The sequence below is a fragment of the Chiloscyllium plagiosum genome, chromosome 17 (genome assembly GCF_004010195.1).
Source record: "Chiloscyllium plagiosum isolate BGI_BamShark_2017 chromosome 17, ASM401019v2, whole genome shotgun sequence".
Taxonomy (NCBI): Eukaryota; Metazoa; Chordata; class Chondrichthyes; order Orectolobiformes; family Hemiscylliidae; genus Chiloscyllium; species Chiloscyllium plagiosum.
In genome coordinates, this window is record NC_057726.1 from 55774928 (window position 1) to 55792321 (window position 17394).

General features: G+C 43.4%; 1 protein-coding gene across 2 annotated transcripts in view; it reads right to left on the reverse strand.

Moving 5' to 3' along the window:
- Nucleotides 1-16699, reverse strand: part of herpud1 (homocysteine-inducible, endoplasmic reticulum stress-inducible, ubiquitin-like domain member 1) — a 23053-nt gene extending 6354 nt beyond the window's left edge. The window contains exons 1-6 of one of the 2 annotated variants that reach the window (XM_043707161.1): nt 16138-16699; nt 11724-11801; nt 7713-7790; nt 4290-4399; nt 4076-4198; nt 753-1094 (exon numbers count right to left, since the gene is read on the reverse strand). In XM_043707161.1, the coding sequence (XP_043563096.1) occupies nt 753-1094; nt 4076-4198; nt 4290-4399; nt 7713-7790; nt 11724-11801; nt 16138-16278 (872 nt within the window). In that variant the 5' untranslated portion in view covers nt 16279-16699. The remainder of the gene's footprint in view (nt 1-752; nt 1095-4075; nt 4199-4289; nt 4400-7712; nt 7791-11723; nt 11802-16137) is intronic. The other variant, XM_043707162.1, reaches the window with a different exon arrangement.
- Nucleotides 16700-17394: the final 695 nt, after the last annotated feature.

The window sequence follows — 17394 nt, forward strand, 5'->3', positions numbered from 1 at the left end:
CCTTTTCCACCTATCCACTCCACCCTTTCCTCCCTGACCTATCACCTTCATCTCCTCCCCCAATCACCTATTGTACCTAATGCTACTCTCTCCCCACCCCCACCAGCTTATGTCTCCACGCTTCAGGCTCTCTGCCTTTATTCCTGATGAAGGGCTTTTGCCCGAAACGTCGATTTTGCTGGTCGTCGGATGCTGCCTGAATTGCTGTGCTCTTCCAGCACCACTGATCCAGATTCCAATTAAACCTATTGGACCACAATCTGGTGTTGTGTGATTTTTAAACTAAGAATCTGTAATGATCTTTGGAAATCATGCTCGGAGTAGGATTGAAATCAATTGTTTTTAAAAGTGGTGCAGTTTAAAGAGCCACTACGCCCCCCCAGCCCTGGTTCAATGCCTCAAAGGCCCAGTTGTTTTCTAATGGGTGAAGGTGCAAACAATGCAAGTCAGCAATGCCATGATATCAAACACAGGCTGCCAACCCTGATTGAATTTAATCCTGGAGGATGTCACAGCTCCAACTATCCAGTCAAACAGCCTTCCCTCGACCCCTTTACAACAATAACTAATAAACTGAAAAAAAAAAGCACTCAGGTAAAACAACCTAATAATTATTTCTCTGTAGCGTTGTCCAGGGAATTTGGAACATCTATTCTCGGAGGGTCCAGGACACGTTGGGGTTGACAATCACTCACTCATACGAACACAGTGTGCATAAACTAGAACTCTGCAAGACGCTGCAGAACACTTACAGGTATATCAGCAGAATGGCACTAGCTACTAACACCACACGGCTTAGAGAGGAGTAGAAGTACACGATGCTGAGGAAAAAGCAGGCGCGGGCAACCAGGTACAGCCAGTCCAGCCAATCACGGTTCAACTCATCATCATCGTCCATCACTGGGCCCCCCTGAGCATTCATCCGGAGGTTCTGGTTGGCCGGTGGGTTGTTGAGTTGAGGCAGGGGGGCGTTGCGATCTGCTGGAAGGTTGACCAGAGGGTGTTGGTTGGGGAGTACCGGGGGTGTCCCTGGGGCGACCACTGGATGCTGCCGAGAGTGGGTGGCGGCAGCTGCAGCAGCAACTGCAGCCTGGCTGAAAAGAACAAAAAAACACCATAATTCAGAGATAACCCCAACAATGTCCAGCTCGCTGTCACTACTGGGAGCATATTGTTGCCTCTCTCCAAATGTGATCAATTAGCCTTATATCAATTAGGTTTATAGAGAGACCTGAAAACCTTTGCTAGCCTCAAAAGGACACTTCAGACTAAATCAAAAGGGCTGCTAACTCTTCATTGGTAAACAAACCAGTGGATCTCCCTTGGCATTGAGCACTACACCAGCCCAGGCAGAACTATAGAGGCCATTTGTTCCATCCTGACTCTGCAAGTGCAACTCTATTAGTTCCCAGTGCCCACCTGATTCCCAGGTGCCCCCAGTCTATAACCTTGCAGACAGAATTATAGAATCCCTCCAATGTGGAAGCAGGCCATTCGGCCCATCACGTCACACTGACCCTCCGAACTTTATCCCATCCAGACTCACTACCCCAACCTTATCCCTTTAACCCTGCATTTTCCATGGCTAACCCACCTAGCCTTCACCTCCCTGAACACTATGGCAATTCAGCTTGACCAATTCACCTGACCCACACATCTTTGGACCATGGGAGGAAACCCCCACAGACAGTCGCTGGAGGCTGGAATCAAACCTGGGGGCCCCTGGTGCTGTGAGGCAGTAGTGCTAACCACTGAGCCACTGTGCCACCCTTCTTTAGAAGCTATTCTCTATTCAAAGTCACAATTCAATCTGGCTCTGCCAGGTACTGCACTCAAGATACTAATCACTCACTTTGAGAAAAGAAGTGATTTCTCTTCACGTCATTGTTGCCTCATCACAAATCATCTTAACATGTTGCCCCCGGTTCGTAAACCTCCAGCTGATTGGAGCAACTTGCCCCCATTGACTGTCCAGCAACCTCATGATCCATCAGATCACCTCACAAATGTCTCTTCTCTCGGCAAAAAGCCTCCACTTCACCACAGGCCTGTAGTCCCCACATGGGGACTCTCCAATAGTTGGATGTTGGTACCAGATACACCAACTGAATGGTGTAGTTTCTGCTCAGTTTTCATCAGTATTTCAGGTGCAACTGGGAATAGGAGTTGGCCATTCGGTCTTTTTAAAACATGCTTTGCTAGTATTTCAATTCCATTTATCATTCAAATTTAGATAATGGCCCAAACCCTTTGATATATTTACCCAATAATAGTCTGTGTATTGCGTCTTTGAAGATTTTAAATCAACCAATCACGTCACAGCGTTTTGGGAAGAGAATTCCAGATTGCAGAAGCAATTTACAAGAATGGCCCCAAGGATGAGGAACTGCAGTGATGAGGTCAATTGGAGGAGTTAAGACTGTCTTCCTTGGACACATGGCAGCCAAGAGAGGATCTGATAGAGACCTTTTTGATAATGTGAAAGGAGAAGTTCTCACTTGAAAATGAAACAAGAACGAGAGGGCATAGATTTATAGTAGTCAAAGGTGATCAAAGTTAACACTTGTTCACACAGCGAGTAGTTAAGTTATTAGAAATGCCCTGCCTGGAAATGTGAAAGCAGCTTCAATTGATGCATTTAAGAGAACATTGGATGGTTATTTGGACAAGAACAATATGCAAGGGTACAGGGAGAAGCAGGAGGTTGGCACGAGGTAATGATGCTCTTTTGACGAGCTGGTGCAGACATGTTGGGCTGAATGGCCTCTCTCTGCACTCCAACACTTCTGTAATTCTGCACATAAGGCTGCTTCCTGATTGCACTCTCTCTAATTTTAAAGTCAGTCACCCTGCGTTTTAGGTAGGTTCACGAAGCATTGGGTGAGGAGGGAGTGGTGGACAGAGAGCGAGAGAGCGAGAGAGCGAGAGAGCGAGAGAGCGAGAGAGCGAGAGAGATGAAGAGTGGAACTACATAGCTGATGCACTGAAAAAGGATGGGGATAAAGAAAAAACAAAACTGAAAAGAAATTGGTGCCAAAAACTCTGAAACCCAAAAGCTGATTGGCAGCATTTTGGAATGGTGAAGAATGCAGAAACAATAAGTAAACAAACAGTCAGCCAACAGAAATCCAAGAGTAGTCACAATTCTGCAGGCAGACAAAGGTGCTGCTGCACAAAACGGCTGCAATGACGTTTTCCATCTTTTTAACTCTAGGTCACTATCACTAAAGGACTTTAAGGAAGTGACAGCAGGCTGGAGGCTGTAACTACTAATGGACCCTTCCTGCAGGTGGGTGAGAGACAAATGGATGGGGATATCTCCCCAGAGATCTAAACTCAGTGAAGACAGGGTCTATGATCGTCACTGATAACAGGCATCAGTGGCTGCAAATCTCACTGGTGACATCATGTTGAAGGAGGACAATTAAGCCACATTGTTTAGCAAAACGTGATGAGTCAGTCATTAGTGTCAGAGTTGTGCAGCATGGAAACACTCCCTTTGGTCCAACTATATGGAGCACCCAACATGATTTTTGGCAGTGTTTGCACATTCCAATATTTTGGTGTCTGCCAACATGTCCTTCATCCGTTTGGGAACAGGAACCCTTTGTCCCTTTGCCTGGCAGGGAGGGGGCAGGTTTGCCTTCATTTGTTGTTGTGGGTGCGCAGGCACTGGGTAAACGAGATTCCTCCCATTGGCCCTACTTTCAAAGGAAACTTGTGGGAGGTGAGGTATTTCAATGTCACGACACAGACAATCCCAAAATGTAAGCTTTTTAAATTGGTTAATAGTGCGAAACAACTTCCACTTAGAAGCAAAACTTCAAAATCATAGACGTTTAAAAACAGTAACTCAGAATAATGGGCCTATTATTTAACTGTACTCAGCAGGGGACAATCTCTCCTTTAGCAAATAACGCAGGAATAGTGTGAGCACTATGGTCTTCTTTAGAACAATACAATCTAAACTCTCAATACTGTAGCAGAATGGAGGACCAGTGTGACGCAAGAATCACAAAGAACAACATTCAAATTCTGTTTTAAAGATAACCTGCAGGACAAGTGAGATACTTACTACTGCATATAGTACTGCCTTGCGTACATCTGCTGGAGCCAAACAATTTGCTGAGAGCTGTACAGATTGTAAGCAGCGAGACCAGACATTCCCGCTGGCCTCTGGAGCTCTTCTCCTGCCGGCCTTTCAACGACAAATCAAAGAGCTGATTTAATACACATCCAGCAGATACAGCCATCAAATCAGTGATGCATAAGCTCCTGGCCCTACTCACCAAGCACCATACAACCAAGTGAAGGAGCCGGATCCTCTGTGCCGAATGCCGTCTGCAGATGTGGGGACAGTGAGGGTCTCCTGGCCAGAGGCTGTAGGTGCAGCTGCTTCCTGTTTATAGAAGGACAAAAACAAAGTAAGGCAACCTGCTTTGTAGAGAAAACAGACAAGAGAAGAACAAGTGGATGTCAATCAAACTCCCTGACCGCCATCTTGCTTCTCTCTACCTTTAAATACACATGGGAAAAGTTATCTTTGGCCTATCCAATGTAACTCAGATTAATTTTTCTGCTTTGCCCATTTTTGCTCCAGAGAATGATCCACAGCCTATGATTTCCAACACTAAGAGTAGACTCGAAGAATCATGTCATTGTGTGTGCAGTTCTCAACCAGATCCTGAACTGGACCCTCTGCACTTGACCAAACAGTTTGTTTAAGGTTGGACACTCAAAGGCCTTGACTCGGTATCCTCAACCACAAGCCTCAATAGGGCAAGGTTAATCTTGGGCAAGAGCAACTGTTTCTAAACTTGGTCTGATTTTCTACTCCACTGAAGTCAATAAGCAGGCGGTCTATACACCATTGCTGGTTTCATATTTTTAAGCAGTGCCAAATTTTTTTAATCTTGTGACAATGGTTAAATTCATTAAAAAAATTGATTTATTTAAAGCCCAAAGCACAGGAGATAAACTAAAAATTAAACACTAAGACTCAGAATGGCAACAACTCCCAATTAGATGTTGTCTCTGTAGGATTTCGGTGTAAGACTAAAACCAATTAGGATATAAATAGTTTGCCCTCAACTCATGACACAGCTGGACATTTTGAACTACCACAAGTATGCAAATCTTCAGAGCAGGGAACAACATTTGTCGAAAATAAGTTTGTCTGCACTTGGCACTGCACCTGTTATCCTGTGGGTGGCTTTTATGGCAGTTCAAAGCAGAAAGTGAGATGCTTCACACGCCTCCAACTGCTTTTCTCTGTGCCGCATCTTAATAGCTGGGATATTTCTTTTCCTCTATTGCATAGAGGAATGGAGGAATGAAGCCTTGAATTTATATCTCTTTATATGCTCTTCGTACCTCAACCCTGCACCATTCAATTCCAGTTGAAACTAAACATTTCCATTGTCACAGATTTAAAAAAAAAATGAAATCTGTAACGCAGAGCCTGATCTTTTCTTAAAGAGAATATATAATCAGGAACAAACGTGGGATTAGCAGAAGCCTACGTTTATGTGGTACTTTGTATGTAGAATAGTGACTGACGAACTTTGAAGAGGAAGTAATTCCTGTTAAACCTTGGTGGAGGTCAGAAAAAAAATGGAACAGACTTGGTCAAAGAGGGGATTTGCAGGTGGCTTCATAAAAGAGTTAAACAAAGGAATTTACAGAGGCAGCTCTGAGCAGACATCCAGCTCCTGAAAATGTTGCCATCAATAGTAGATTTGAAGGATCTATCCAGGAGATACACACCCATGTGTATATAATGCCTTCCACCTCAGGTCAGCCCAGTTAGCTGTATCTGAAATGCATCGTTAATTGCTTTGTAAGTAAAACAAGGTGGTCGGTCGGTCAGTCAATCTCCACACATCAAGCAACCATGAAAACCAATGAGCTAAACAGCAGTTAATGGTGACATCGATAAAGGATGTGATAAACAGCAGCTGAGAGAACTCCCCAGTCCCTCAAATTCTACCGAGGGATTTTTTACATTGATCTCAGGGTCTTGGTTCAATGTATTGTAACACATGGGATATGGGCATCGGTGGCTGGGCCAGCATATATTGCCAGCTCCTAGTTGCCCTTGAGAAAGTGATGCTGAGTTGCCTTCTTCAACCATCACTGCAACACGAAGTACGTCAATATATTTCCAGGTCAGGATGGTGAGTGGCATGGAGGGGAATTTGAATGTGATGGTCTTCCCATCTATCTGCTGCCCTTGTCCTCCTAGATGGAAGTGGTTGTGGGCTTGGTAGGTGTGCTGTCTGAGGATCTTTGGCAAGTTTCTATGTCAATCTTGTAGGTAGTACACATTGCTGCAACTGAGCATCAGGTAATGAAGGAACTGAACGTGGTGTCAATCAGGCAAGCTGCTTTGTCCTCGATGGTATCAAGCTTCTTGAGCAATATTGGACCTGCACTCATCCTGTGGCCTACTCTTGTAGCCACAGTGTGGTGGCTAGTCCAGTTTGGTTACTGGACAATGATAACCTCCAGGATGTTGATCGTGGGAGCATTCAGTGATGACGCAGCCATTGAATGTGATGGGTAATGGTTAGATTTTCTCTTACTGGAGATCGAGATGATCATTGTACAACACAAGTGCCGGACAAATTGTCTATTGTCAGCCCAAACTGGTATATCTGCATATAGACATGGACTACTCCAGTATCAGATGAAAAAGCGACATCACTGAACATGATGTAATCATTGTGAACATTCCCATTTTTGACTTTATCATGGAGGGAAGGTCATTGATGAAGCAGCAACACTGTTGAATCCAATTCATCAACATACTGCAGTTTTGCCACTGAAAAAAATCAGCAGAGCTTACCTGCTCAAATCTCTGGAGCTAAGTTTGTCAGAATCAGAACTGAGGAGTGGAGCAGGAAAATTCAGCTTGAATGATAGTCGCAAACTTCCAATCTTAACATCAGAGTATACATCTTAGAAGAGTCAAGTCTAACAGCAGGAGAGTGGTGACAAATTCACTCATTCTATTTCAGTTGATAATTCACCGCTGCTCCAGTCTGGCGCCCATAATTTCCCAGCCCAGGAATGGGAAGAGCTGCACAAGTGATGACAGATGGGGCGGTTTGTTCACTCACCACCCTGACCATTTACCAAACGAACAACGGGTGAGGAATTAATGATTAACTTAATATGTAAGGCAACATGAGCTTAGCACAAATCAAAAAGATCATCTAGGCCTTTGTGACCATGTCATGAAGGAGGTGGAATGGAGAAGAATTTTCTCTGATGCCCAGTTTCCTGCACTAATGTGAACTAGCGGACATTCTTAGGTTCTATTTTGTAGGTAGGAGAAAGTGAGGTCTGCAGATGCTGGAGATCAGAGCTGAAAATGTGTTGCTGGAAAAGCGCAGCAGGTCAGGCAGCATCCAGGGAACAGGAGAATTGACGTTTCAGGCATAAGCCCTTCTTCAGGAATGATTCCTGAAGAAGGGCTTATGCCCGAAACGTCGATTCTCCTGTTCCCTGGATGCTGCCTGGCCTGCTGCGCTTTTCCAGCAACACATTTTCAGCTCTATTTTGTAGGTACTCTAGCAGTCACATGCAATTATACAACAGTGTGGGACTTGCACGCTCTCTCATTTTAGTCCAGTCAAACTTAAACAGTGATGCCAATGGGAGTGTTTGTCAGGGCATGCTAATCAGCCCCACTGCTTTCTTTCTTTTACCTTCATATTTACTGCCTGTGTCGCTTCAGCTCCACTTCTTGAATTACAGACCAGGTGAAGGACGTGGTATTGTTCATTCTGCAGGAGATGGAAGAAACAACAAGATAATTAATGCAAGACCCACTCTAGATAGTTTTGGAGGCTGACAGAGAGAAACAGGCCTGCAAGACATCCAAAAAGATGTTTAAATGGTGTTGTTAATGTAAATAGTTATAGTTTCTGCTGAGGAAGAAATTTATAAATAACTAACATCTGAATGTTAGGTAAAGTAATGTTGAACTTTTAACATTTCTTTTTCTCTTTTTTACTTAAGATTTACCGAAGATGTGCAGGTTAGGGGAATTGGTCACGCTAAATTGTCCATTGGGTTCAGGGAGATGTAGATTAGGTGCATTAGTCAGGGATAAATGTAGATGATAGGGTAAGGGAATGGGTGTAGTTGGATTACGCTCAGAGGGTTGGTGTGAACTTATTGAGCCAAATGGCCTGTTTCCACACCATAGGGATTCTATGATTTTGGACCTAGGTACCTTGTACCTAAGATAGCACCATGAATGGCGACATTGTAAACTTTTCACTGTATTCCTGTATCCCTGTACTTGACTACATGTGACAATAAAACCTAGTTCTAATATAATTTAAAGAAAATATGTTTAGTTTATTTTATCTGGTACCAGGGTGTTTTTATAACCCACATCCATGAATTTAATCATAAAGAATACATACCAGGTACTGACTGCTGATTTTTATCTGGTACAGCATGACTTATATATGGTTTCAGGTCAGGGGGCAGAAAAACAGATTAAGTTGGGTGACTAGCTCAACAACAAAATAAACTATGTTTAGGTATTTCTCCTTTCTTCAGGAATTTCTTCAGCATTCCTGAAGAAGGGCCTGTGCCCGAAACGTCGAATCTCCTGTTCCCTGGATGCTGCCTGACCTGCTGTGCTGTTCCAGCAATAAAGTTTCAACTTTGATCTCCAGCATCTGCAGACCTCACTTTCTCCTCTTAGGTATTTCTCCTCCCATTACAAATCATCCTGTATTTCTTTTCTCCCCCCACACATTAACCACCACCAGTAAATCACCCATGTATGACATGTTTAGCATTTCAGCTGACAAACCCTCATACCTGGATGAAATCCAGCCCTAAAAATAAAAATAATGTCTCCACTAATCAGATAGCAGCTTAAGCCAATTCAAACACGTTCTTAGCAATCACAAGACCATTGTATAATTCCGACGGCTAGAAAGGATGTAGGTGTTTGAAAGACTCATTAGTGCTTGGGGATTGTCACTAAAGTTAAACTGTGCCAGGGAACGTCGCCTAATCTGTATTATTGCTGAACTGACAGTACCGCACACTGACACCATATATGTCAATTGGTTAATTCATTGTACTGACATCATCTTGAGAAGCAACAGACATTCAACTGAACCATACTCGTTAAATGTTAGCACTTCAAAGTAACACCTCATCCTTTCAGTCTCAACACTCAGCATGCCTTCACAATATGGAGTTAATGCTTACACATTACAAGAATGGAGAGAAGAGCCAACATGTGTTTCTACAGTGCCCTTTTATGTTCAGGAGATTTTGGAATGCTTCACTGCCAATTGAGTACTTTAAGTAGTATGTGGAGTGTCTTCATGGAGGAAATCTGACATTTAATGTGTTGCATTCTTTCATGGGATGTGGGCATTATTGGCTCGGCCAACTATTGCTCCCCATCACTAACTGCCCTCAGGAAGATGGTAGTGAGCTGCCTCCCTTAACCACTGCAGCCCACATGGTGGAGATAAACCCAGAGTGCTGGTATGGAGGGATTTCTAAGGATTTTGATCCAGTGACGATGAAAGAACAGTGCTCTGGTGCCAATTTAGGCCAGTGTGGGGCTTGGAGGGGAACTTGTAGGCGATCGTGTTCTCATGCATCTTCTGCCCTTGCCCTTTTAGCTGGTAGAGGTCATGGTTCAGAAAGTCTTTCTAAGGAGGGGTAAGACATTGTGGATATAGTAGACAATAGCCACAGCCCACCAGTGGAGGGAGTGCATGTTAAGGAGGGTGGGTCAGTGCCAAACAGGTAGCTTTATCCTGAATGACATCAAATTTTGAATGTTCTTTGGAGCCATGATTATCCAGGCAAAGCAAGAGCATTCCTGACACATGCAGACAGACATTAGGGAGACAAGAGAGGAGCTACTTGCATACATTAGATTAATCATTAGTTTGTTTTAGTGATACTGGCTTAGGATCAAATATTGCCACGGAATCTATCTGAGAATGTTTAACAATGAGTTTTCTTTTGTCTGTGTACACCTATAGACAGGCACACTTGGTGAACTGGAGATGATCATGTGCAAGGAACAGAATGTTCCAATGGGTGCTGCCTTCAATTTTGCCTGCAAACAGGGACAGAACCCTTACTGGGATGTATCAATGGTTCACTAGGATCAGTGAGGCCATTAGCGAACAGTCAGTTATAGAGTTAGTCAGGAGCAGGGGAAGAAGCTCCATGCAGTTAAAGCTCGGGGAAGCTGCTCAGGGCCAGAAGCGGTGGTGGTGAAGGATTGCTGACTCCATGCTGCTGGCCAGCTGGGCTCAGAGATGCCCTGGGCATTTGTCAGCTCAATGGGAGTTGAAACAAAGTGGTCTGCTAGCAAGTTAACAATTAGGCAAAATAAAAGGCCAGTAAGCTGCTGTGACGTGTTAAGGAGTTGGTAGTGGATGAAAGCAAGACACCCTCGGCAGTGGGATTCTGCTCAGACTAGCCAGCAGAGCGGAACTGCAATCAGATAAGGAGCCTTGTGAATCCAACAGCATGCCATCTAGGCAGAAGAAATTGCTCATCTCCCAGTCACTGAGGTAGTCCAAGATGGAGCAACTTTAGAGGGATGACAGAGGCCAGATTTTCAAGGAAAAGGAGCTGAAATCCCCCATGAGACAGATGGAGTTTTAGCAATCTTTTGTTACTTGTGGATTACTCATCTATGTGGGTTATAAACAATTCATGACATCTGACTTAGTTCTGCCATTTGTACAGCTTGTGATGGTTTCAACCACGGTTTTCTTGTTAATTAATGTTTACTTCATGTTTAGTCTCAGAGTATAAGTTAAACATTGATGTTTGTTCGCTTTGTTCACTATTGTACAGTTAAAAAATTCTTCGGTTTGAAAGCCATAGAGTTCTGCAGCTTTATTTTGTTAGTAAAGAACTCTCATTTCAAAGTCTGGTCATTGTATACAAAACGTCACTCACCCCTAACTGCGCAGTAATTCGACTTGGGGAGTCTGGTCTGAGATCACAAACATCTCATGTGAAAAACGGTACCTCACAGTTCAGTCTTGTCTCGGCCCTGCATAGGAATGTCAACCTAAATAATGTGTCCAGGGTCTTCTGGGACTTGCACGTCTGAATCAGGAGTTTGCAGATTCAAGTGTTACGAACTGAGTCAACTCAGTTTGAATTCAAGAAATAAGAGATGAACCATATGGCTCCTTTGGCCTACTCAGCCACTAAATATCAGTGTAACTGATTTGATCTCACCTCTGTCTATTCTTCATGACATCAACTCTCCTGGAGGACAAAAATCTATCTCAACCTTGAACATACTCAATGATCCAGTTTCCAAACTTCTCTGGGGTAAAGAATTGCACTACTCCTCATTTCAAAACTGTGACCCTGGCTTAGATACCACTCATTGCGAGACACTTTCTCAGCATCTATCCTATCAAGCCCTCTGTGGTGTTTTGTGCATCAATAAGATCATCTCAAGATACTTTAAAAAGGAAGGGCAAAAAAGTTCTCTCTCTATCTCTCTAGTTGTCTCTACTCCTGTTAGCAACACATGTTAAAAAACAAGAAACAATAAATAGTTCCAAAAGCAGAACAACACTGAACTCAGCAGTTATGTCTTTCAAAAAAAAAGATACTTGCAGACATTAAATTCTTCTGAACCACACAACCCATTTAGTGAGAGGCAATGTTTTCTCACATCCAGCAGTACTGACCTTTCGCAACACGTCTCTCACTAAGAGATGGTCAGGCAGCAGCTTCCCTGAATAAATCAGCCGTTGCTCAGATTCAGTCTGAAAAAGCAAACATATTCAAGAGATGATCAGACACAGACACAATTGGCTCTGGATGTGCCAAGTTGCTTCCAATCCTCTGCAAATCCCAAATACACGCCTTAAATTTAAACTGCCATATACACAGTAATCTTTGGATTCACTCCTGATTGCATCTGAATTTGGCATTTATGATAAACCCCACCAATATTATCACAGCACTTCAAAAGATTAGACAACAAGGCACTTTTAAAATACGCTGGGAGAAATGTGAAGATGTTACATAACGTTTATTCCAAACAAACCAGTCAAAAAGCTGATTCAATTCAGTGATCCTAGGGATGTTAAACTGTAAGCACCAAGTGCTAACAACTAGTGCTGCCTTAGGCTATTTTTACACAGGGCCTCAAACAGACAGACAGACAGACTTGCATCTATAATTGCACCGTACCAGTGTTTCATGGAAATGTAAAGTGCTACATGCTATTTTTTGAAATGCAGTCACTGGCATTAGGCAAATACTGACAGAATAGGGATATTAGTCGTAGGCACAAAGAATGAAGAAATAGCCTGTCTTCGGTCATTTACCTTCTTGCAGATCTTGATATACAATCAATTTATGAATTATATGGTTAGGGTCTTTGAGGGAGGAAGTCAAGATTAGAGTGGTGCTGGAAAAACACAGCAGGTCAGCCCTTCATCAGGAATGAAGACCAATTTAGTTGGGACATTGGGAAAAGCAGCTACTATTGTCAGCAGAGATAGGTGAGCATAATATGCCTTAGCTCAATATATTCACTTTCAAAGCATTCAAAACAAGTTTGTGTGTGAGATTCAATGGATTGCATTCAATTTCACACTTTCTAACAGGTAGAAGCTGGGAGATAAACAATACTCAGAGAATCACAAGAGTGCACCCAATGGAATTCTGTCCAAACACCAAATGACAAACAAATAAGGCAACTGTGGCACAATGCATACCAATATAGAAGTAGCATTAGTACTGAGCCACCTGGCAGCATGGCAATAGCAGACACAGTGCCAACTGTCTGGAAGCTCCATCTAAAGGTTTTGTTTAAACTTTGCTTTGGACTCTACAAGTGTACTGAAAGCCACTAAAACACCTTGCACTAAATGAAAAGAAGATTTGGAAAATTGCAAAGTGGTGAAATATTATGATGCATGTACGTATGAAACATACATGGCTTTGATATATCTCAGTGACAGGGACCTGGATTCGATCCCAGCCTTGAGTCATTGTTTGTGTGGAGTGTACACATTCTCCTTGTGTCTGCATGGGCTTCCTCTGGGTGTTATGCTTTTCTCCCACAGTCCAAACATGTACAGGTTAGGTGGACTGGCCATGCGAAATTCTCCTGTATCGTCCAAGGACAGGCAGGCTCTGAGGTTACAGGGATAGGGTGGGTCGCTGTTCCGAGGGTTGGTGCAGACTCTATTGGCCAATGGGCTTTTATCTGCACTGTAGAGATGCTAGAATTCTAAAGCGACAAATTATAGAATAGAACAACATTCTGTTTCACTGTCTTTTCCTGTAAGCCACTGGTTTAATTCAACCTGCTATGCTTCTTCACCACATTAATATATTAACATTACCAGATTTCGTACTTTCAAAATTCAGACTTTGCTTTAACAATTGTTTGTGGTGAAGAATGTTACATTCCAAGTATCAGGTGATTTATTAATAAATGTGTTGTCTATATCTTAACTATTCATTTACATCAGCAGTTTTCAGTCAGCACACAGTGGGGATTACTCAATATTTGCCTTGAAGAAATGCATGTGTTTTAAAAGGGCCATCACAGTAGATGTTAGGATGCATCCATCAGTTCAATTTAAACATTTATCCTGCTGGTGCGGCCACAAATAACTCTGAACATTACACGGCCGGTGGGGGGGGGGTAATTACTCAGGGAAGTGGAAAGTATCATGCTGAGCATGGAAAACCTTTGCATGATGTCCATTTACAAATGAAAAAAAAAACAATTACATAATCTGTCCTCTCACAGCCTGGCTTGTTCCTGGAGAAAAAGAATCTCCACAATATTAGTGAGAGCTACTAGTTGTTACACATCTGCCAAAATCATTTCAGACTGGATATATTGTACTAAAGTTAAAAAAAAATGAGAATTTCTTTTCTTACTCAGTTTTGAAAGAGAAGTCAGCAACAGCATAACTGGAAATTTCAGGTTTTTACACTTACACAGTGTCAACAGATGAGACATTTTACTCCATTTGATCCCAGGATGTGAAACCTGGGTGAAAATCCCCCAGTTACTATCCGCCAGTCACTGACAAATTCCAACTTGTAGCCTTAAAGGTAAAAGCATTCGTCTCTGAATACAATCTGTCAACTTTAAATCAGCACTGCACATTTTAATCAGAGCTCAAATGATCATTGACACTGTAAAGTTTTCAGAGTGGCAATATTTTTGAAACAGATGGGTAGACTGTTTCAGTTTTAGATTCTGCAATGCTACCTTGTGCTTCAGTTGTATGGCAGCAGCTAGAACATTTCTGTAGTAGTGTGACAGTTTTCTACAAGGTATTACTGTTATTTATTTCCCACTCCCCTCCATTCAGGGTATGTGGATTCCTGCAGCCTTCCAATACCTCCCCCAATGTTTTTGACTCATTCATGGGAGGAGGGCATCATTGGCTAGACTATCCTCAATTGGCCAGAGAGTAGTTTGTGTGGGTCTGGAGTCATATGTAGGCCAGGCAAGGATAGCAGTTCCCTAAAGTGACCCAGATGGGACTGTTTTTTTTACATTGACAATGGATTCATGGTCATCATTACACTCAATTCCGGATTTTTTTAAAAAGTGAATTCAACTGTGGCAGAATTTGAACTTGGGTCTCCAGTTTAATAGTCAAGCAATAATACCACTAAGCCATTACATCCCCTGTTATCTTGTGTATAGTTGTTGCTGAACTATGTGGACTTTACAGCCATTCTGTTCTCATTTGAAAACCGGACAGGGGATTCTCAGGAAGGTGAAACCATAAGAGACAGAACCTGAACTTAACTTCATCCTCCAAGCTACTCACCATCCTGACTTGAAAATATCACTGTATCTTCACTACAGCTGGGTCAAAATCCTGGAGCTCCCTTCCTAATAGCATTGTGGGTCCACCTGCACCAAATGTTTAAGGAGGGCAGTTCACCACCACCTTCTCAAAAGGGAATCATACATGAGTATGAAGTGCTGGCCCAGCCAGCAACACCCACATCCAACCAATTAATAAGGAAAACTTGTCTCACCCAGCTACACCAAAGCTAAATAAACATTCACTAGTGTCACTTTGCTGGGATGCACCATAGATTGGGAATTAAGTCTGGGATTTTCCAAGACTGTGCTTTGTTTGCTTATTGTCTGAATGAAGTTATCATAGAAACTAATGTTGAGCCTTTTTAAAAAATCGATGGTTCTGCATAAGTTAACAATTCTAACTCATTTATTGAGATAGAGGACAAATCAGGGAAGTAGGTTTCCATGCCATCTTAGAATCCTGAGGTTCAGAGAGCTGGATATTGGGCGGGAAATATAATGTAGCCTAAGCAACAGTGACACTGGAATGGGTAAGCTTCTTGCACTTGGAGTGGAGAAGTTTCCACACCCTCATGAGTCACAGTCCAGCCAAACTTTGTGATACACGCTAAACCTAAAGCACTTCCGGCTTTTACCTTCCACATACAGTTGTCATTTCAGACAGGGCTCAGAGCACGGAAGAGTTCGGGTAACACATATTTGACAATAATAAAAAAAACAGGTTGGATAGCTTCTGATATTAAAGAGTTAATTTTAGCATTTATAGTCCATTGGAAGAAAAACACAAACTCTTTAATGTAGAGAAACTGTAAAATGTAGTTCAAATGTAAAGTTAATACTCATATACTCGCACCCTTCCGCCTACCAACATGGGCAGTCGAACACCAGGGCAGCTGACAAAAGTTTACTGTTTAACCCTGGATTTACCAAGCCCCGCTAAAATATTTCTCACTCGCTGCTTGGCCCTGCTGAGAATGTCTCGATGAGGACATTGTTAAAGATCGAATGTCAGGCATATTTACAAGTAGGAACCGGAAAGGGGGGTGGCAGCAAACTAATGGAAAACAAACTTTAGACCTCAGTCCTTGAAAGGAGCCCTCGTCATTAACATCAACAATAAACTGCGTGTCTACTTCCTCGGCTGGCAGGAAAGTTAAAACATCCGCCGCTCTGTTAAATGCACCCCACCCACACCCTGCTGTGATCTCTAACAATTGTTTTTTGCAGTTTACCCCACCCTCGGGCTCTGTCTCTGTCTCTCCCCCCCTCCCCCCGAGCGGACTTACTGGGTGACTCGGGTGGTTCTCTCGGAGGTAGGATTTCAGGCTCTTCACCGTCCAGCCTGGATCTGCCTCGACCCACTGATCCTGGTATTTTTGGTTCGGCGTTTTGATGAGCAGGGTCACCTTTTCCTCATTCGTCCCCATACCCGGTACTTGTTTAGGGTCGAGCTTACTGCTTCCTCTGGGTGTTGTTGGAGGTTTCTGATCGGAACCACTGTTCCTTTAGCGCCGGGAGGGTAGAGTAGGAAATACTGTAGCAGGCAGGTTCCCGGGGCTTACACTGAGTCCAGCTGATTCCTCCACCTCAGCAGTTTATAACCCCACTAACAATTTATGTGTTCACCCTCTCTCTGCCTGTTGGGTTTGTTTTCACATGAGGCGATGTGGGGTGGAGAGTCCAGGCAGGAGTGTGTCTGCTGGTGATTGGTTTTCTGTAGGAGCGACGTGGAGCTCGGAGGAGGCTGTCTTGGAATGAGAAGAGGTGGGTGGGGGGAATTCCCCGCCTCCCTGACAGACTCAGAGCCTTCACAGCGAGCTACAGCTCCCCAGCTCGGCCCGAGGCTCGGGGGGGGGAGGATCACAGAGGCCTGTCTGTCCGTCCCACTCACTGAGTCATAGAGCACGGAAACAGACCGATCGGCCCAACCTCTCCATGCTGACTAGGTTTGCTAAACTAAAGTAGTCACCATCGTTAACAGTTAACCTGAGAATGCAACTTTTTTAAAAAAGGTTTCGGCATCTCCAAATCATTAAGTAGTCCCATTTGCCTGCGCTTAGCCCATATCCTTCGAAACCTTTCCTATTCATGAACCTCCCTAAAGGACTTTTTAAATGTTGTAATTGCACTCAGTTCTGTCACTTCCTTTGGCAGCTCATTCTATACATGCACCACCCTCTGTGTGAAAAAGTTCCCCCCTTTTAAATCTATCGCCCTTACCTTAAACCTGTGCCCTCTAGCTTTGGACTCCCCCACCCTTGGGAAAAGACTTTGGCTCTTTACCTTATCTCACATGGCTTTATAAGGTCACCCCTCAACCAAAGTTTGGGAGAAGATTTGTAGCTTGGGTGCTCGTTGCTGTGGTTCTGTTCACCGAGCTGGGAATTGTGTTACAGACGTTTCATCCCCTGTCTCGGTGACATCCTCAGTGCTTGGGAGCCTCCTGTGAAGCGCTTCTGTGATGTTTCCTCTGGCATTTATAGTGATTTGTACCTGCCACTTCCGGTTGTCAGTTCCAGCTGTCCACTGCAGTGGCCGGTATA